The sequence below is a fragment of the Choloepus didactylus genome, chromosome 6 (genome assembly GCF_015220235.1).
Source record: "Choloepus didactylus isolate mChoDid1 chromosome 6, mChoDid1.pri, whole genome shotgun sequence".
Classification (NCBI taxonomy): domain Eukaryota; kingdom Metazoa; phylum Chordata; class Mammalia; order Pilosa; family Megalonychidae; genus Choloepus; species Choloepus didactylus.
In genome coordinates this window covers 145156007-145177590 of record NC_051312.1, presented here as the reverse complement: position 1 = coordinate 145177590, position 21584 = coordinate 145156007, and the positions used below count along the sequence as shown (strand labels likewise).

General features: G+C 48.7%; 1 protein-coding gene across 3 annotated transcripts in view; it reads right to left on the bottom strand.

The window, feature by feature from the left end:
* Window positions 1-10802: 10802 nt before the first annotated feature.
* Window positions 10803-21584, bottom strand: part of PKNOX2 (PBX/knotted 1 homeobox 2) — a 275626-nt gene continuing 264844 nt past the window's right edge. For all 3 annotated transcript variants that reach the window (XM_037841879.1, XM_037841880.1, XM_037841881.1), the window contains 3 exons: window positions 15152-15228; window positions 14094-14272; window positions 10803-13009 (listed from right to left, as the gene is read on the bottom strand). In XM_037841879.1, coding sequence (XP_037697807.1) covers window positions 12783-13009; window positions 14094-14272; window positions 15152-15228 — 483 coding nt within the window. In that variant the 3' untranslated portion in view covers window positions 10803-12782. The remainder of the gene's footprint in view (window positions 13010-14093; window positions 14273-15151; window positions 15229-21584) is intronic.

The window sequence follows — 21584 nt, the reverse complement described above, 5'->3', positions numbered from 1 at the left end:
TTCATCGTGTGCTTTGGAGAGTGGTGTCCATTGGATCCTGTTTCAAATTCTCTAGAGAAGGGATGGGCCACTGTGCTCGGATGATGTTCTGTGGCCAACGGCCACCAAAGCTCAGCATTTAGGAAACCAGGAAGCTGCCCTGCTGTGGATTGGGCGGGGGTGGTCTATGGGACTCAGAGGTGGGGGAGCTGCATATGGCACAGACAGGAAGGAGGAGGTCATCCACAGAACTCTGAATAAGACTTTGCTGCAATAGTAACGGGAGCTGCACACTGGAAACCAGTCAGAGGGTTGTCAGACTCAGTGGAGGGGGTGGAGGAGATTGTGAAATCAGCAGACGGAAAGCAAGCCCAGGCAACTGTCGTTCCTGATGTTGGGATGACCAGATGGGCTCTGGAGGCTGTCATCATGCTCTCTGCAGGGTCCTTGAGGCTCAGAGCCTGGAGGGAGTCAACTCTGATGTGGTCTCCCCCACATGGAGGGGTTGCTGCTGCTTTCCTGCACTCAGAGGCTCCACCACTCTCTGACTGCCCCAGATGACTCCTGGGAACAATCATCCTATGCCCTTGCATGTCCTCCCCTGTCCTTCCTGCAGCTCCCAAACTCCAGCAGCCCTGACTACCAGGTACCATTTCCCACATCTGCAGCAGGTGGCTGCCAGACTGATCAGCAGGGGGATGCTCAACTTGTATGCTGGATGCTGACTTGCTCTCACCATGACCTGAGTTCTGTTGGCTTTCATCTTCTGGCTCAAAGGATGCTAACCCTACCAATTCCCATGGCCCCCATCTTAAAACAGAGGCTTTTACCGAGCACTTGCTATGTGCCCATCACTGGCCTTATGGTTCTGTATCCATTATCTCACAGCAACTCTGTGGTAAGTAGGTCCTGGGATAATCCTGATTTTTGCAAATGTGGACATTAAGAACCAGAGATATTTAATAGCTGGCCCATGGCCGTAAAGGAGGAAATAGTGGACTCAGACTGGCATTTAGGTTTTTTGTCCAATTAAACTTCCACTGATTCTTAAGAGTTTAGTGTCTGTTTTGAATGATCACACAGCACAGAAAGTCAAACTTTATCACCTTGGCAAATGCACGGAGGGTGATAGGATCAATGTAGGGAGGTGGGATAAGGTGAGACGGTGATAAAAGGCAGTTGTGGTTCTCTGCCTCTTGCTTTCTGGGCCTCTGCTTTTCTAGAAGCAGAAGCAATCTTCTGGGGAGAGGGACATCCCTCCAGGGAAATGCCCCAATGCCTACTGCTCTAACTCGGGAATCCACATAGAGTACAGCTTCCACAAGGATTTAGGACCCTAACTGATATGGGAAGACAGAAGCAACCGTAAGGTGCTCATGCAAATTCTCGGGGGTCAACAAATTGACATAAATTTTAGTCCTTTGGCAAAGAAGGATGACTTCAGCTCATTGCCACTGATCCTGCAGTTGCTAAGGGTCATTGGTAGTGTGAGGTCATTAGCAGGTGTCACGCTTTGCCAGCCATGTGTTTTTTAACCAGTATCAGCAAAAGAGAAGCAGTGCATCCCCAAGAGCTTTTCTTCCTGCCTTGGATTTGTCAGATCTAGGTCAGCCACTCCTCCCCCCACCTCCCACCCCTCCCCAACCCCCCCCCCCGATTTATCCTGCCAGCAGGTGTCTGAAGCAGTAGAGACAAGCTAATCAAAGTTGCCGGCAGCTAAAAATAAATCTCAAGTGTCAGGGATACACTCCATCTAGGAGGAGGTGAGCAGCAAAAGTTGGGAACTGTGGTTCCTCCTTCCTCTCTCTTCCTGTCCAGATCAGGAGTTCGGGGGGAATATTAAATCGATTCCTCAGGTTTTTGCATTGCTCTTCCCTCTAGCCTTGCTGGTCAAGGTATGTTCCTCAGACCAGTAGCACTGATAACATCTGGGAGCTGATTAGAAATGCAGAATCTCAGACCCCACCCCAGACCTGCTGAACCAGAATCTGCATTTTGACAAGATCCCCAGGAGACTGGCATTTGCGTTAGGTTTGGAGAAACTCTGCTGTATATTTTCAGAGTTGCTGGAGCTCTGACTCTTCCAAATGGATCCTGAGGGAAGCATGTCTGGTGTGACTAATGGGTGAGCCCAGTTCTCTTCCCCCAGTGTACCCCTTTTCTCATCGTTCAGGATTGTAGGAACAACAAGGAAGAGCCCCGAGGGCCAACTCTGATTCATCAGATTGCAGTCATCCTTGATTGCAAAGTCATTCCAGTCTAGGATGTGGAGAGAAATGGCATTGGGGGCACCCTGCCTTCGTAGGTGGGAAGTCCATGTGGCTAGCTGATTGTTTAACCCAGGTGTGTTCTCACCCATCAGAGGGCTCAATGTGGATTGTGCTAAGCCTGTAGCAGAATCAAGTTCTGGTAAAGAAACTCCACGGTCAGCCAAAGAGGCTAGGCTCCATTTAGAGTTGAAATGAACGATCATGTGGGGAAAACTTTTCTAAATGGACTATCCCCATGTGCCCTATGTTGTCATTGCTATTTCAGGATCCAAGACGGACGTGATGGCTTGAAAAGAAAACCCAAATGGAAGGTGTCTGTGGCTCTAGTTAAAGCTTGTGGGACCAATTGGATTTTTACAGTTAAATAAACCTTTTTCATAATCACTAGAGAGATGCCTGGAGTATTACTATCTTCAGCCAGTGGTTCGGGGAAGGAGAGCAGGAGACTATCAAGAAGAAGGCATTTCCCCCAATTGTCTTAGAATGAGTTACAACCCAAGTCCTAAGAGAAGCCAAATTTCCATTGAGGGAACATTTTTGAGTGCCCACAATTGGCCTCCCATCACAGCCCAGTCCCTGAGAACCTTGTGGTTCTCACCAAAGGTCAGAGGCAGGGACACCCCAGGGCACCTGGCTTTCGTTGAAGCAGAAGCAAGAAGGGGGGAGAGGCAGCTCGTTTCTCTGGAAGCCGGGAGAGGGGAGTCTTACCACCCTGCCTGCCTCCGTGATTAGCATGCACGGAGATGAGAGCAATTAAATGCTGCTCGTGGAGAAGAGACATTCGCGTTCTTGATGGCACCTGATTATTTCCTTGAGAAGATGAGAGAAAAGTCATTGGAATTTCTGTCTGAGGCTGAGGTTTGCTCTCCTCCTCCCTTCTATATGGAGGGAAAGCAGAGGCCACTCTGCTGACCAGGAAGGTGCTTTGGCTTCATATTGACGCCTTTCTTTCAAAAGAACAACGAGCCACCTTAGCCCACAGCCCAGCAGCCCCACACCCCGCCCCAGCCCTCATGCATATTCATCCTGCTTCAGGGAGCATAGCATGGAATATGCAAATGGACCAGGCAGGAGCAGGCTGGCATTTTGATAATAGCTTTGTCTGAAAACCCGAGAGACACATGTGCATACGGCCTCTCACTCTCCCTTCCACTCTCCCTCCTCTTCTCTTTCCTCTAACTCTGCATTCCAGTCCTTATTCACGTGTCCACTCCCAACCTGCCAGAGAACAGAAAAATGGATTATGGAACCAGAAGCAAGTTAATGGAAGAGCCAGGTTTCTGATTTCCAGACCAGTGTGTGCCCACTTCCTCTCCCCATCCCCTCTTCCTTCAACGGAGTCATTTTGTTTTATGCCATTAAAGTGTTGCCCAATCTGAAAATGACCCAGGGCCCTGGGGCTTGTCCTCTGCTCTCAGTTTCCTCTCCCTACTCTTGACTGGGGACCACGTTCTATGCCACATCTTCCAGAGATGAGCTCTCCGCCTTCTTTCTCTAGTTTCCTAACTTGTTTGGGCCATTACTCTCAGCTGTCAAGCCCCAAAACCTAAGACCCTGCCTGGGCAAGGGTGAAGGAATCACCCACAGTCTGGAAGGAGAGAAAGCTTGTATGTCAGCTGTCATAATGGACAGGTCACTTGGACTCAGAATCCCCTGACCTTACACACCAATGTCCAAAACACCTCTGAGCAACCGTCAGCAGTGGTACCCTTGCTTGTTTTATTGCCCACTTCTTTCTCCCAGTCTGTTTTGATAGACAATAGCAGCCTCTCCTCCAAAGCCCAGCTTCCTAAGCCCCTCCTGTAGCACAGCTCCAAGAAAAGAATGCAGAGCAATTTCTTAAATTCAATGTACCCAGGGTCCTGCCCCCTTCCAAAAAAAACTATAGATGGCTCAGGTTGGGAGGTGGTGGTTTTCGGAGCAGATGCTCTGCTTTGGGAGAAGGAGACTAAGGTTTGGATCCCACGTCTTTGAAGGTTGTTTCATCTAGGGGCCTTAGAGGAGAAAAACAAAGGTGGCGGCAGGGATGAGGCCATCAGGGGGCCTCTTCCATTGACTTCGGAGGCCAGCCGCGGGCAAGAGGCTTAGGGGGGAAAGGTTATCTGGTTCAAGGAACATGGAGTTTGGCCTCGGGTTCAAATCCCAGCTCTACCACTTATTAGTTAAATCGTTTTGAGAAAATTATTAATTTCTCTGAGCTTCAGTTTCCTCATTTAAAAAATGGGAGTACCAATATAATATGAGTAATTCTTCCAGGGTTGTGGTTTTTTTGCTCCTCCCCCCCACCCCCCACCACCAAGTACAAATAGTTTATTTGAGAGCTGATCCCAGTAGGAGAGTGAAGAAGTGAGATAGAGAAAAGCAGGCAGTCAGTGAAGTTGTGTTGTCAAGCAAGATACCACTGTGGCCCCTGGAGCCCAGTCCTGCTGGGGGACTCCAGGAGCCAGAGGAAACTGGGACATCCATGCACCTCCACCCGTCAGCCAGCAGCTGGGAGTTGCTCCTGTGGATGATAATTCTCTGGCACTTCTGGTTTGCCAAGCTTATGGGCAGAGCAGGTGACAATGGCTGCAGAGAAATCTCTTGGGCCGAGAGATGCACACATTGGCAGTTGGAAGAGCAGCCAGAGGGTTCCAAAATGCTAAAAGGTAGAGTGATAGGGCAGGGCACAGACTGCTTCTATTCCAATAGATGATATTCATATATATAGACGCAGAGGCCAAGGCTCAGGAGGGCACCCCCAAATGTTGGTGAAGGCTGCAATCCAAGAGCCCAGGGTTGTTTTGAATAATCTAATAGTGTCTAGCATATACTAAATACTCAAATTGCAGCTTTTATTTTTACTAGTAGACACAAGGAACATAGAGAAAGGGCTGGGACCTATGGCCTCTTTAGCCTTGGGGTCTTGGCCATTTGTTTTAATCCAATAGGTACAAAAGACCTGAAAAAAAAAATAGAAATAAAGACTGGGTGTGGCCTATCCCTCTAAAATCATGTTCTTCTAAAATTAGCGTTATAACCTGCCTTTATCCTCACTGAATCTTTCTTAGTGCTGGTTCAGTGAGCTCTGGTACCTGCTGATTCTAAAACCAGTGGCCTCCGGGTACTCCTGGACCTGGAGACAAAGCAAAGATGCAGGAGTTGGATGACATTCTGATTACTTGGCAGATTTGAGAGGTTAAGGAGGAATGGTGAAGAGTCAACTTTATTTTGGAGCTTAGAGGAGAGATTTTATTTTCATTGGCAAGGAGACAGGTAGGGTGACAAGAGTAAGCACACAGAACAACCCAAATACTCAGGGAAGCCTCATGTGTGTTATGATGAGACAGGACAAGTGAAAATATGAGGACTAATTCATGAGGTTCAAGAAAGGCTCTGCTGTTGTCTCCTGAAATGCTGCTCCCACATGTTAAGTAAGCCTCAAAGACCAAAATTAAACAGGGTTTCTACTTATTACATCTGTTTCCAGAATGTAAATCACTGCATAGAATTTGAAGGGATCAGATGGCCAGGTAACAGTTTGGTCCTTCTGCCCTGGGAGGCAGTGAGCTCCCCATGGCTGGATGTGTCAGATAAAGGTAGATGACTGTCCCGGTTTGGAGGTATTATGTCCCCCAAAATGCCGTGTTTTTTAATGCAATCTTGTGGGGGCAGATGTGTTAGTGTTGATTAGGTTGGAATATTTGGATTAAGTTGTTTCCGTACAGATGTGACCCGCCCAACTGTAGGTGATAACTCTGATTGAATTATTTCCATGGAGGTGTAGCCCTGCCCATTCAGGGTAAGTCTTGATTTAATCACTGGAGTCCTTTAAAAATGCTCGCACAGACCCAGTTGCTAGCTGGCTTAGCTCAGAGATGCTTGGAGTTGTGGACCCCTGACGTTGGCTGCAGCTTGGAGACATTTTGAAGACGGCCATTGAAAGCTGATGCTGACATTTTGGAGAATGCCACTTTGAAACACAACCTGGGAGCAAGCAGATGCCAGCCACATGCCTTCCTTGCTAACAGAGGTTTTCTGGATGCCATTGGCCATCCTCCAGTGAAGGTACCCGATTGTTGATGCCTTACCTTGGACGTTTTATGGCCTTAAGACTGTAACTTTGTAACCAAATAAACCCCCTTTATAAAAACCAATCCATTTCTGGTGTTTTGCAAAATGGCAGCATTAGAAAACTGGAACAATGACAATTTCTAGTATGCTGTGGGTTGGGATTTGCTTACCTATTGCGTCTTTCCAGGACTGAGATGATTTTTGTTTACTCTAGGCTTTGATTCTTGTTAAAATGCAAATGCAACTGGAAGGGTATCAGGCATTATTAACTCAGAAGGAACCGACTGCAGATCCTCTCCTGAAATCCGATTTGGATAGGGTAGTGGTTCAGATTCTCTGTGGCACTATGGAAAATACAGCTCCCTGAGACCTACCCTTGGAGATTCTGATTTAAGAGCTGAGTGTGGGATTGGGCATCTGCAATTCCAAAACACCTGTCCAGCAATTCTAAGGAGAATCCCCATTGAGAACCCCTGGGATGGAGTTTGGAGGAGGGTTAATGATGGCACTGGACTGCGCAGGGCTGGAGAAATTCCACCACAAGACAGCAAAGTTATTTCTCCTTGTTCCAAATTGTATCAGCACAGGGATACACAGAGTCAACCAGCCAAAACAATCGCAAGAAGTCTGGCTGTCGGAGCTTGGCAAGTGATGTCAACCCCAGCTTCTCCAGCAGAGGTGAGGGGCTGTCCAGAGAGAAGAGTAGCTTTACCAAGAGGAGCTGGGGAACCTGTGGTGCTGCCAGCCACAGGACTAGAGTTTCACAGAATAACAACTGAAGAGGGACTTAGCAACCATCCCCTTGAAACCCATCAATGTGCAAAGAAGGGAGTTGACTTGGATGGTTCCAGTGTGTAAGGGTGGGGGTTATTGGCAGAGTCTTGACCAAACCCAGGGGATGCTGGCGTTTCTTCTTTCCTTGCAAAGGAGCCATGAAGCTCTAAAGGTGGGAGGAGCTGCTCGTTAATGAGCTGGGCATAATAAAAATTTTGCAAATGATGGGGGAAATGACCACCCAGAACTTCGCTTGAAATAACATGTGGATGGCAAATATGCACACCTGAAGTGAGTTCCCTGAATCATGCTTGAGTGTAATAAGACAAAAAAAAAATCTGAAAATGAAAGGCATAATGAGATATACACAACTGAAGGGAATTGTCTTAAATGGCTGATTGTAATGAGATGTACATAAATTGCAAGGCTTGTAATGAAATGAAAAAAAAATCATATTCTTGCCTGATAATATTGGGTGTAATGTCTACACCTGAAATAAGTCATCTCAGTGGGCTGAGTGTAATGAGATGCACATAATTTTAAAGAGTGTAATGAGATGAAAAATAAATCAAACACTTGTCTTAAAATAAAAGATGCACCAAGATGCACGCACCTGAAGGGCATTGTCCTAAATGGGTTCAGTTTAATGAGATGCATTTAATTTGCAAAGGGGCTAAATGATATTGGTCCAGAGAGAAGCCGAGAAATATACAAGTTTAAGAAACCTGCCCTTGCAAGTGGTATAATAAAAACTGCCTCATTTGTAGGATGGAAATAAGATGCTAAAGAGAAGATGCACAGAGTAAGATACGATCATCATTCTCTCCCGCCAGTTTGCTGGTCCTCAGTTGTCTTCCTTGGCCTGTGACTCTTTTCAAAGCAGAATCATCCTTGGTCCCCAGGAAGATGCCAGGCACATGGCAGGCACCTGTGAATACTACCTGAATGAAAAACTGGCTCCCAGAGTTGCAGTGAATACAGCAAAAAGAAATTAAAGGGAACAGCTATAAAGCAAGGAACTCCTAAAAGGCAACTTCTGAAAGCAATGTTTCTCAAAACCTTCAGATATTCTGCCTTGGAATCAGGGGAAAACTCTGGTTGTGGGACATAACTACATACGTAACAAACTACCCTGGTGATGTTTATGCCCCAAGTCCTGTGATTTCCTATGGAGGCCAGGTAGGCAGGTAACATACGAGGGAAGTTGTCCGGATGTAAGACACGATGCTCTCTGTGTATTAAAGACAGGGATATCTTTGCTTTCATGAACAAATACATTCTCTTCAATTTTTTTTCAAAGGCAGGACACTCTTGGGCTATCTTGTTTTTGCATTCTTGATGGAGTATAGACAAATATTTCCCTTCTTAAAAGCTACCACTCCAATATTGGAAGGAAAGGTGAAAAAAGCTTTAAAAAGAGGGGTGGTTAAGTGGGGTGGAAAACATGATTGACCAACCAACCAGCCAACCAACCAGTGTGACAGCCCACTAATAAACGGCAACTGCCTCTCAGCCTCCGTGTTGGGGATACCACAGAAACAGCGAATGCCAGGACAACCTGGGGTGTACACCCCACGGCGTAGGGGACAGCATTTCTTCGACTACCATGTGGTGGTTGCCTGATTGTTCAATCTTTCGAGAGAAGCCAGGAATCTGAATTTTTATATGCTATCTTCTAACTTTTAAATGTTGGCCCAAACAAAACATGTCTGTGGGTTGAATTTGACCCAAACACCACATTTGACCCTAGAGCCTCCCAGGTGTGACTCTGAATAGTGAAGTTTGAAATTGCTGTCCTAGAGGATAAGGCCATGTTCTCACTATTGCAGGGACAAGCACACTTTCAGTCTCCATCTTCTTCCCCTGGCATGTCAACCCCCTCAAGGCAAGACCTTGGTCTTTATTGTTCGCAGTTGTATCCTCAGTTATCTAAACTAGGACTGAGTTGGTGCCTAATAAACACATGTCAAATGAATGAATGACTCATTAGGAATGAATCCAAGCAAGCTGCAGGGTCCTTGCCCTCACCCCCAGCTGGCCGCCTCCAAGGCAGCAGCAGGGCTCCGGGGTCAAAGAAGTTCAGCCCTGGCCATGACCTCCCAGGAGCAGAGATCTCCAAACCTGAAAGATGTTCCCCAGTGCAATGGGACTTGGGGACAGAAGTCAATCTGAGCAGTCAGCTCCCCGGGCCCTGACATCAGAGTTCTGTTTTGGGGTTTTACCGCCTCTCTTATTCCACAGGGATTGTGGCACAGCTTCTCATTGGGTTGGGTAACATTTGGGTCATGCACAGAGGGAGGTTTCAGATGCCTCAAAATGCAACCGCCCATATCCCAAATGCTTTAGGAACCCCCTGTTCAGTTGGCAGCCTCGTTAAAAAGAAGATAGAACTTGATAGAAAAACACAGGAGGCGGTGGGAGGGGCCGGGGCCGGCTACTCCATAATTTCTTTAGAATAGCGTTCCCTAAAGGGTGTTCTATGGAATATGGGTCTAATTTGAATATATATTACTTGAAAAAAAAAAAGAGCAAATCAACATGGGACATATCGGGTTAAGCAAAGTTAAACAGTTTTCTTTCCTTCAGGACTTTTCAGAGCCCTTAATATACTAATGTGTATTGTGGAACTCCACTAGCAAAATATAATAGGCAGTTAGTCCTAGACTAATTTGGTTGTGATTTTTTTTTTTTTTTTTTTTTTTTTTGGTAGCATATCTTTCAACAGCATGCTCCTTGGAAAACACTGCTTTAAAAGATGCTGTCTTCCTGACTCTGGGAGGTGAGGTCCTAAGGTATCTTCTGGCTGATCTTGAGACTCTCGATCTGCTGTTGCTGTTTTCCGCACCCTGCAGGTGTGATGAGAGGAGATGGGCTCCCAGGCAGTGGTGGCCCAGCAAGGCTCCATCAGAGATGCCTGGAGGCCCGTTTTGCCTGTGGAACCTCCCCTGTCCCCCTCCTCAGCCTGGACATGCAGTGTCCACAGGCCAGCATCACCTCTCTAGGCTTTGGGAAAGTGAACCAGAAACTCTCCCTCTTGCTTTTGAACATAGAAGTCCCAGACAGCTCAGCAACAGAACCCAGACAAGAAAGCCTCTTATCTGAAATGAACAAGAAAGCCTCCCTCTTACTTATGGTGGGAGATGAGCTGTCTTTGAATTTCTTCTTGCCCCAGGGAATACCATGCTGAATTCTGGATTCAGGGCAGGTTCCTCTCTAGACCCCAGTTCTGGGATTAAATGGGGCAGGCGAGACTGCCTCTCCATCTCGGTTCCTAGGACCTGTCATCCAAGGGGTAGGGAGAGGTGGTCATGTGTGGGATGTGTGGTGGGAGGGCAGTAGTGATGCCAGCTTAAGTGACAAAAACCTTCTGAGCCTGGGTGGACATGGGAAAAGCAAAGAACCATGCAGGAGGTGCCCAAGGCTATAGGTGGAAATTGTCAGATCAGAGCAGTACAGAGCTTTCTCCTGTCTTCTCTTCCTAATTGTTTTGTTTCAGAGCTAGACATACACAGGGTAAGCGTGCACAACTTGGCCATCTTCCTCCCTGGTCAGGTAAACTGAGATCACCCAGACATCCCACTACCGTGCCCCCTTGCAAGAGCCATCAGTTCAACAAGGGGTCTGCTGAGGCCTCCAAATTTTCTCTAATCTGGGGTCCCTCTAGAGGATCAGAGATTGCTATGGCAACTGCAGAAAAAGAGAACTAAGCACCAGAGTTATGGTAGGTAATAAGATTTACTGAAAATTTCTCGGCCACGTTCAGTCCTGGTGTGGTGGATACATCCGAAGGAGGTTGCATAACATTAGACAGGTGGAGGGTGCTGGGAGGAGGGGCTGTGGGCACATGTGCAGGTGTGCCGGGGCTGGGCAGGGCTCCCTGTCCAAAAGGGTAAGTGGAAGGGCCCGTGTGTGTGTGTGTGTGTGTGTGTGTGTGTGTGTGTGTGCGCTTTAACCAGAAAAACGAACCCGAAAAGGAAATGTATTTTATCCCACTGCACATTGCAAAAGTCTCACGCCAAAAAGAGCTAGACTTTCCTCTACCTATGGCATCAAAAGGGAGTAAAAAATGATTGGATCACCCCGATTATAAATAAGGTTATTTGTTTCTCAAAAACCCCTATTAAAACATTAAATATCAGCTCTTTTGGGAGAGAAATACATTCATTTCAGGGAGACCTCAGGAAAGTGACCATCCTTTTGCTCCGCCCCAACCTGGTGGGGGAGGGGAAGCCCCAGAGGACCCCCAGGGTCCCCTCACGTAAAGCCAGGTGGCCGCTGAAGGAGATGGTCAATGCACGATTTACAGATGAAACGGCAAGTCCATTAAATTAAATCCAATGGGAAACACGTGTGATCAGTCCTGTATTCACAGATGTGAGGTGGGTGGAGACGGGAGGAGGGAGTGCCAGACATGTGGGCCCGGAGTTGGGGTGGGAGGCTGTGTGCAAGGGCAGGTGGGTGGGGCGCCTCCTCCTCATGGGGGCGCAGCTCCCCCCCTGGTGTGTAGAGTGGGGGGTGCACAGCAGTGAGTGGGGCGGGGTGGGGTATGATGGCAGGCTCTTGGTTGCCATAGCTCTGGACCCTCCCCCACATTTGGGATATGGATGGGAAGGAGGATGTAGCACCTTCTCCAACCCCTGGCTTCCCATGGGGCTGGATGCTTCTTTCCAAGGTTTCTTCAGCCTTCTCTGAAAGATAGAATGAAGAAGGGAGGCTGGAGGCTGATGGAGCCAGCCTGGGAGCAGAGGGACAGCATTGGGGGACCTGAAGGGTGGAAAGATTCCAAGTTATCCTGGCTCCACCCTCTCTGAAGGTCAATGCAGTGGAGGAACATCTGAGGAGCTCCATCTGAGGGCTGGAAATCTAGGGTAAGATGCCACTGTCCTGTTGTTACGGGAGCTGAGTTCTGAGACCACCTAGGGACAGTTGTGGTCCTTGAAGTCATTTGGATATGACTCTCGGCCTGGGCTCCACCATCTCCTTGGGTCCTGGAGCCAACCCAGGTGACAGGACTCTTCTTCACTTCCTACAGTCTGAGCTCACCAGCTTGTAATTTGCTTCCAGGAGAGAGAGAGGAGGCTCTGGTGGGTCCCATCCCTCTCTCCCAAGTCCACGGTGATAGGGACCTTGGAGGAATCAGTTGAAACCCTGTGGAATCCAGATCCCCTTCTGACCTGCCAGATGTGATGCCTTCAGACCATCCCACTCCTCCAGCCATTGATTATGCTTCTGCTCTTGAATGTCTCTCAAAGGAGCTGAAAACCATTGAGGGTGGAACCCAGATCCCCTTCACCCCTTCCTCTCCTCCTAACTGTGGCAAAGGCTCACTGTGCAGACAGCACCGACCTGCCTCACAGTGCAGGGCTCGTAAACAAGGCAGTTCAGTTTACGAACTTCAGTGTCGGGGGCCATGGGTGCCACACGTCCACAGATCTCACCCCTCTCTTTCCATACAGGCTGCTTGACTGGCCCTGCCAAATGGAGTCCTCTGCAGTTCCAGGGAAGTGGGGCTGGGGTTCTTGTTGAAGCCTGGTGGTCAGGAAGGAGCAGGGAATCTCCTCTGCATTTCTTCAAGCTATAGATTCTGCGAGGCTAAGACCCAACCTCCTCCAGGGCTGCATGCCTCTGTCCCCTTCCCCCCACCCTGAAGCCCTCCTGACGACACTCCTCTCCTGCTCGGTGATCAGTGCCAGCTGGGCTGCCCGGCTACTCCAGGGAGTCACTGTGTTCCAAGCCCAGGTCACCGACATTCGTGGTTTGCAGCTCGTCTGCCTCCTCCTCTAGCTCCTCCTCCTCCTCCTCTTCCATCTCGTCCTCATCCTCCTCTTCCGTTCCATCCAATGAGTCGTCATGTGCAGCCATCATCACCTGCTGCATGGCCATGGTGGCATTGTCTGAGGACAGGGACTGCAGGTTGTCCAAGTTGATGGAACCTGTGTGAGAGAAGATGGCGAGAGTCAGGACTGCATGGGGCAGACTGAGGAACCTCGGTGTTGGACAGAGTTGAATGAACTGTCTCAAGGGGTGATGAGCCTGTTGTTTCTAAGCCTAAACCGGACAATTCCCTGCTATGAAGTCTCCCATCCATTCATTCATCAGTCACTCTCTGCCCCAATCCAGAAGCAGCAGTCTTAGCTGCTCTATGTAAATACGTTACATTCAGCAAGCACCCTCTATGTAAATACATTAAGCCCTTCTGACTTTCTAACAATCTCAAACTTTACCATCCAGAGTCACACCCAGGAGGCTCTAGGGTCAAATGTGGTGTTTGGGTCAAATTCAACCCATAGACATGTTTTGTTTGGGCCAACATTTAGTCACTGTCAGGAATGGCAGAGATGGGATTGTCTCCCCAAGGTGGTCTAGCCTAAAATCTGTGGATCTCCAGCTAGACCCCATTAGGTGATTGCCCATCACATAGGGGCCTGCATACAGCTGTATAAACACATCTATGCCTGCTAGTACCTACACACACAGGCTCACCTCCACTTCCCACACAGTGTTGGATTCACATGCCAAGCTATAAAATGCCTGGCTCATTGAATTATTCATTGTGCGATCGGCAATTAGAAAAGTGTCTATGGAGGGTGTGATGGAGAAGCTGGGAAAACAAGGCTCTTCCTGGCCTCCGTTCACTAGCCAGCTGCCTGCCTCAGTATTTATAGCTGGCCTTGGCTCCTGGAGAGCGGTGCAGACACTGGGTGCCAAGAAGGAACTTGGGGTGGGTGTGGGAGTAAGGATGGGGGTTCATTGACTCAGATGACTACCAAATCCCACTCATCTCCATGAGGTTGCTTTTGGCTTGTTAAAGTCTGCAGAGAAACATTCCCTCCTATCAGGCTTGCTCACAACCTTCGATGGGTCTCAGGTAGGGTTAATTATTGTGACAGGGCTGGGATTTGGACTCAGGTGAGTAGATGTTCAGCCTTGGGTCTCTGCACAGCCTATACTGAAGGACCCCCAGGGCTGGCTCCCCACCCAAACCCCTCTGTAGAGTACACTTGCCGCAGCTCTTACCGTCAGGGTTTGTTCCTGGGGCACCGCCCTGCTGCTGCAGCACCCCCGCGGCAATGGAGTTGGGCCAGAATCTTTGGGTGGGCCGGTGCTGCGACTTGATCTTCTTGGCTTTGGGGGCGGGGTCTGGGTTGCTGGCATCAAGCATGGGCTGCAGGATGCGCCTCCGGGCATTGATGAACCTGCCCAGGGGTAAAGGTGGAGACCCCGTTAGCTACCTACCGGCTGGGTGGTGGTAGCACAGGAGATGGGTGCAGAGAGTGGCTAAGCTGCTTCCAATCTCTCAGCAGCTCATCCATTATTCAGAACGGACTGGGATTCAGATCTAGGGTGCAGAAGCTCAGCAGGGAGAAGAGCACCAAGGGCTCATGAAACCACCTGGGGCTTGGTAACCATAAAGTAGTGAGGAAGAATGCATGAGGACGGGTCAGAAATCTTCTCTACTCTGACCAGCCAAGACTGGAAGGAAGAGGGAAGAACCTCAACCATAGGCATCAACCTCTGGCTTCTCTCCAGAGGGACCAGGGCTCAGATCAGGGGTCCCTACTCTTGGGTCCACTCCCATCCAATCAGACCTGGCTTTCTGAGACCTCCAGGACAGCCCAGTCAGACACAAGCAGGTAAGCGGAAAGCTGAGATTCCTGGGGGTCAGAGTGGCTGACTCTTTTTCCCCCTCCCAGCTTTGCAGAATGTTTTAGTTCAAGTTCAGTCCATATTGGGCAAGGGGTAGACCAGATGACCATTGTCGCCCGCCCCTCCACCCCCACCCCAGTCCATGGGAGCAAGTGTTCCTGGCTGTTTCTGCAGCACAGGTGGGGCTGGGTTCTCTCTTCATCAAGAAGCTTCTGGTGATGGTCCTGACACAATTCCCCCAGCAGAGGGCACTGAGAAGCTGCAGATGAAGTTATGGAACTCACTGATTCCAGTTTTCTGCTCATAGCCCCACTGGGAGGACTGGTGTGGTAGCCGGGTGGGGGGACTGAGGTGGGACTGGGCACTGTCGTCTCCTTCTGCTATGACCCCCAGATCTGAGGGCCATTGGGCGGGTAATGCTAACTCACCAGTTATTTACTTGCAGGAGGGTGAGGTTGGTCTGGGCTGCGATTTGCCTCTTCTCATCCTCTGTGGGGTAAGGGTGCTGAAATGAGAGATGAAGGGCGAGTGAGGGGTGGGTACATGCCAGCCTCTTCCCCTGGAGGCTGTGCCCACATCACGGACTCTGCTGGGCCAGACAGCCAGAGTGTGTTGCAAGCCAAAACTGGAGAAAGTGCAATGATTGTTCCCCAAAGAGAGTTGGCCTAGGGCTTGGGGGAGGCTGTTCATGCCTGTGGTCTCTGATTCAGGGGCACCCCAGCCCTTAGGCTGGCCGCCCCCCAGGGCAGCAAGGTGGTTTCCCAAGAGTTGGTTCAGTTCAGTATTCATAGCTTCCAAGGCACTTTCACATCCTTCTGTCTTAGTTCTCATAGCCCACCCCACCCCAGCAGGCAGGGCAGGCTTTATATGTACCAGGGGTCACTGTGGCCTCGAAAGTCCCCATGACTACCAGAAGGTGGGAGAATGGGGTGCATGGATCAATTCAATTTATTTTAACTGGATTTATTGAGTACCTACTATGTGCCCAGATTTATGCTGGAAATTCCTAGGAGACACAAGATAAATATGACAACTACCATTCGTATAGTATTTTATAACCTGTAAAGTGCTTTCATGCACTGTACATCACTTAATAAGGCATATCATTATAACTGTGTAGGATATGCAGGTTAGATACCATTATTTCCATTTTACAGGTAAAGAAACTGAATGACTTGTCCAATGTCACCCAGCTGGTAGCATGAGCTTGGAACTCAGTTCTAATGATCTTGGTCTAGTCATCTTGCTGTTACTTGGTGATGCCACTTCATAAGACTATGGGAGGAGAGGGATTGAATGAATCTGTCTACCGTAGTCCCCATATTCTTCCGCTTGCATTTTTATTACGTCTGCCTCCCACTCTTGGTCAGTGCTTCATGAGTGCAGAGACCACGTCTCATTAATTTCTGCATCCTCAGTGCCTTCCACCAGTAGACATACAAACAACTGTGGAGTGTAAAAAAGGGTCAATAAAATGGTAGGTGCTATGGTTTGGGAGGTGAGCCCTCTAGAAGTTCAGAAGGAGATACTGGTGTTGGCCAGAGAAGTGGGGAAGGCCAAACAAGTCACGCTAAAGAGTGGGTGAGTTTGGGAAGGCAGTGGGGAGAGGCTACTTATGCATCTCCCTGGAGATGAACCATGTGTAACAGGGTCCCTGCATCTTTATGTCTTTCCCAGGCCTCAGCGTGGTGCTCAGCCCATGGTGGGCATGTAATAAAGGTGTGGTGAGTGTCTGAAAGGGTCAGGGCTTTGCCCTGGAAGCTAGGGGAGATTTGGGGGTTTCTTAGGGCAGAGAACCGGCATCCTCAGGTCAGGGTCATTCTTTAAGGTCAGAGTGGCATCAGAAAGTAGAACCTGGGCTTTCGAATCAGGTTGGTGCCCAGTGTCTGGCTGGCTCATACCTGGCTGTGAGATCACAGATGTGCCACTGAAACCCATGTCATGGAGTCACCTGGCAATTCCATGAAATAATACTTGCAAGGTGCTCAATGAAAGATTGCTCTTAGTACTGCTATTAGTGGATGTCTGCAAGGTGCTTCACGCGCTCTAAGGGAAGATTTTGAGATCAACAGCCCCCAGAGTACAATCATTATCAGTGACAAAGAAACGCACCCTCTTCAGGTGGCCTCAGCATCTCTTGACCAGGCAAACAGGACCTTGTGTTGTTTTAATTCACACCACTGACCCTGACCATGCACCACGCTGGGGCAGTGGCACTTGTGATTCATGCAATATTAAGATTCTAAGAAGGAGAGCACATCAGTGTCATGGGAGCCAATTTCATTCTAATTGGAAAGGAGCAGCGGGTAGGCTGGGAGGAGTGACTGCAAACCCTGAAGGCAGAAGAGACAAGGGCTCTGCGAGAGCTGGCACCTGGAGCAGGGCTGGGGCACAAGTACACTCCCCAGCTCTGCGGCTTAGAAGCCCAGCAGCCTTCTATCCTTATCCAGCTGGTTTGTGAACACAGCAAAAATATGGCCACTTTTTGGCCTTCCCAGACATGCTCTCTCTCCCATTTTTCCACTGCATGCCTCCCTGAGCTTCTGGGAAGAACTGCTCACAGATCAAATCTTCTGGGAGGCTTTGCCCACTTCCTCAAAGCAAAGCAGTCCTCAGTGCATTTCAGTTTCTGCATTTAGCCTGCCTTATGGTGGTATGTGTCTCCCTCACTGGGCCGTGAGCTGCTCTAAGGCAGGGACCTGCTTTATTAGACATTGGATCTCCAGGGTCCAGACCAGTGACAGACAGAGAGAGGATGCTCAATATTCATGGAGGGAACAGAAGAAGGTGATGGCAGGCTTGCTTCCTGAGTAGAGGAAGACTGGCCTCGCCAACTGTATTGGTACTTCATCTCCCAATTTTGGGTAGCTGCTGCCTCCTGGGTGCCAGGAAGTGAAAGATACAACACCAGATGCCTGACCTTAAGAGCTCACAGCTTAGGGAGAAAGGCCACAGACAAAGGGGGGACAAGAAAAACCCTCCATTAAAGGGTAGGACAGGGTGGACTGGTAAGGGAATGTTCTCCTAGGGAGGTGGGATTTCTGGTGGACTTTGAAGAATGGCTGAGCCATTCTAGTAGAGAGGAGGAGAAGGGCATTCCAAGCAGGAGCTCACACTAGGGCTTATATTTAAGCTGAGAAGATAAAAATCTCTCCCACTATTGAAGGCCTCCAGAGAAGGAAAATTCTTCAGCCTCCCTTGGATGGATAATGTTTACTGCTCCAGTGGCAGCATCTGGTGTGGGGTCTGCATTTTCTGAGTGGATGTCATGAACACATAGATTAACCTGCTTCCATGTAACGGAGAGGGATAGGAACAGTGACACCAAAATTGGTGGTTTGTTCTTATGGATAAGGCTATCATCCCTGTATCATCCCCCAGTGCACGTCTCCACCGTCCATCCCTCCGGGAACTGGTATCTCAGGATGCACGTGGTGGAGACCATGGGAGAGTAGCAGTGTCTGACCCAGCTTTGGGGACAGGTGTGTCAGCGGAACATTCTGGGCACCACATCTGAATGCTCACAGGAACACTCCAGCTTGGACATGCCTCAGACCAGATGATTCCTGAGGACAGAATCAAAATAGTCCTGGCCCCAGGCAGAGCTTGACTTGGTCAGTGCTACTTTTAGCACAACTGGAAAGGCTCAGGGCCAAGTATGGGAAAGAGGACTCAAAAGAGATCCCAGTCAGCCATGAGGCCAGGGGAGCTGCCCCCTGGTCAGGACTTGGAGGTACTCCTCTGGAGTTGGAAGGGAAGGGCACAGACAGCAGCTCTCTGCAAGCAGATGATTCTTCTTTGAAAACAAAGAATTAAAAAAAAAAAAAAAAGTACAGAATGGACCAGAAAATTATAGACCCTGTTCAGGGCCAGTATGGAGCCTAGTGGTCAAGAGGACTTTGGGGAGAGTTCAAATACTGCGTGATTTTAGCAATCTGTTATTTTGTTTTCAGTCCTTAGTTTCCTTAGCTTAAACTGGAAATAATAAATAAGTGTCTACCATTTGGGCTTCAGGGGCGATTTAATGAGAGAATGCAGGAAAAGCATGCAAGGCACCACTGGCTCACCTGTACAATGTCCTGAAGCCTCCCAGGCTTCATATATTTAAATATTCAGCCTCCAGAGAAGGGAATTGCAATATTTACACTCAGTAGGTGTTTCATCACACCATAGCTGCCATCAGGAATTTCCTCTGAAATCTAATCTAAACTCTTCCCCACCTCTCTCTGATGTCCCATAACTCAAGTCTTAGCTGGGCTAAGTTGAAGTTGATGGTATCTTTTAGTTTGAAGAGTGGGTTCTGCCCCAGGTCTTGGGTCTGAAAGAAGCTTTGCTAGGGCTTGACCTAACATGTACAACCAGTAGACCTAACGCCTCTTTTTGGACACAACGCCCATCTCAAGACTGTCCTTCTCCCTATCCAGATCTAACCATGAGGCTGGGCCAGTTCACCAGGGGACCACACAGGGAGCCCCCAAACCTGCTGGTGTCAGTAGACCTCACACTGCTGGCCAAACAGGGCTTGTAGCATGATTCAGATAAGAGAGCTTTGATTCCCCAGTTTCCTACTGGAAGCAACACACACCCTTCCTCCTCCTCACTCCTAACCAGCTGGGGGGAAACGGCCTGCTGCGGGCCACAATTCTGTTGTCATGGTATGGCTCCAGGAGGGAGCCTGGATGGCGAGGGGCCCTGAAACAACCACATTTCATCAAATCTAAGATACCGTCTATGGCAGAATGCACCCTGATTTCAGAAGTACTAACATGGGAAAAAAATGAGCCTTTTAGAATGGATGGACGTACATTAAGTTACCCGAGGAATTTCTCTTTCCTATTGTAATTGTCCTCACTCAGACACTCCATTCTTTTTTCTCTCTCTTCTCCATCCTTAATATCATGCACACACAGAGAAGCTCAAAGAACTAAAATATATGGTTTAATGCATTACCTCAAAGCAAATACCCTTATAACCAGCACCCAGCTCAAGAAAATAGAACTTGACCCAGGAACCCCTTCTGCCGCGTCCCAATCACTATCCATTTCCTCCCCAAAGATGGCCTGATTTTTATGGCAATCACTTTCTTGCTTTCCTTTAATAGTTTTACTATGTTACATCCTTAAGCTGTATGCCTAAGTTTTGCCTGGTTTTTGAACTTCATATAAATGGAATCATCTAGTATGTAGTGTTTCATTCCACATATGATTGTGAGATATGCCCACAGATATTCTGTGTAACTGTATTTATTCATTTTAATTGCTGTATAGTTTCCAGTGTAAAGATCTACTGTCCTCCTGTTATCCACTTTACTGCAATCTCAAAACTATTCTCCCTCCTGCGGTTCTTATCTCAATCCATGTTTTTTATTCTGCAACAAGATTTATCCTTCCTAGCCATCCCCATAACTGCCACATTTGAATTCGTATGGCCGTCCCTCCGATGACCTACCCAAGGATTCCTCACCCTGCAAGGAATGAGCTACCTGTCACCCCAATGAGATGGGCGGCAAGGTCTTTGAGAAAAGGGACCATGTCTTTCATTTCCCCTCCACCTCACCAGTGCCAAGAAAAATGCCTGGCATATGGTACGTGTCCAATATGATTTGCTGAATGAAGGAACATGGGTTCTAAGCAGGTAACTGGTGCTTCTTGCCATTTCCTCTGTGTGTGTCTGTGGAAGTGAAGGGGGATGGGGAGAAAGTGGGAAACGGGGGCAGAGAAGCATCAGTGATTCAGACTCCCCAGGAACTCCATCTAGAGTCAGGTTGTCCTACTTAAATAGAGCTGCTCCTGCAATGGATGGTTTAAGGTGTATTTGTGGGGAAGAAGAAAGGGGCTGCTTAAGAGTTGATTGAGGCACCCTGGACAACGCTCTAGAGGAATCTTGGAGGCAGCATTGTGAGAAGTAAGTAAGAACACGGTCTCCAGAGCCAGACTGCCTGGGTTTGAATCCCGGTCCTGCCTCTCACCAGCTTGAGAACTTGGGCAAGGTACTGTTTCCTCCTCTGTAAAATGGGAAAGATCATTCCACCCACCTCAAGGTTGTCATAAGGGTTCAACGAGTTAATATTTGAAAGGCACACTCTACAAGAGTTTATTAAATAAACAAACAAATAACAAATCAAATAAATCTGCTGCTCAACATTACACCTAGCCCTACCTCCACAAAAGGCACAGATTGTTTTCCGACAAATGGCGACAGCTTCCCAGCAGCCCCTTCCATCCATCTATAAATACGGGCATTTTTTTCAAATGGTTTTTATTTCTGGGATACCCTGGGACTGTTCCAGCTCCTGTGCACATATCATGGGGACGTTTTCTCCCAAGCTGAGTTGCAGGCTTCCCAGATGAAGGGCTCCTTTTGGGGGTGAAGTGGGGAGTGCTGTGAGGTTATGTTCTCCCCTGGTCACTTTTCAGGTGAGATCTCAGGGAGCTGCAGGTTCCAGCGGAATGTCAGGGGCTGAAGTGCAACCCCAGGGGATCTCTAACACTCCCTTCTCCTCTCAGCTCAGCTCTATCCAACCCGTGGCCAAAAAGTGCATGGTCGTCAACAGAGCTGGTCTTAAAATAGAGACTCACAAATCTTGCCTCTTGCCAGGGCATGCCTCTAACACTCTGGCCATCCTTCCTGGGAAGAGAGGGGACAGCTTCCAGGGGTCTATTCTCCCTACATCCCTAAAGGGAAGGGTGAGTGGAAGAAGACACTCACTTCACAGGCAGGGACTGCAAGACCTACTGTTCCTTTGGTATGGAGATGAATGCAGCTGAGGTCCCAGTGGTGGGACTTCCAACCACCTGGTGTGGCTTCAGTAAAGCCTGCAGGTACATAAGCTGAGCTGTATTTGGCCATGACAAGGGACCA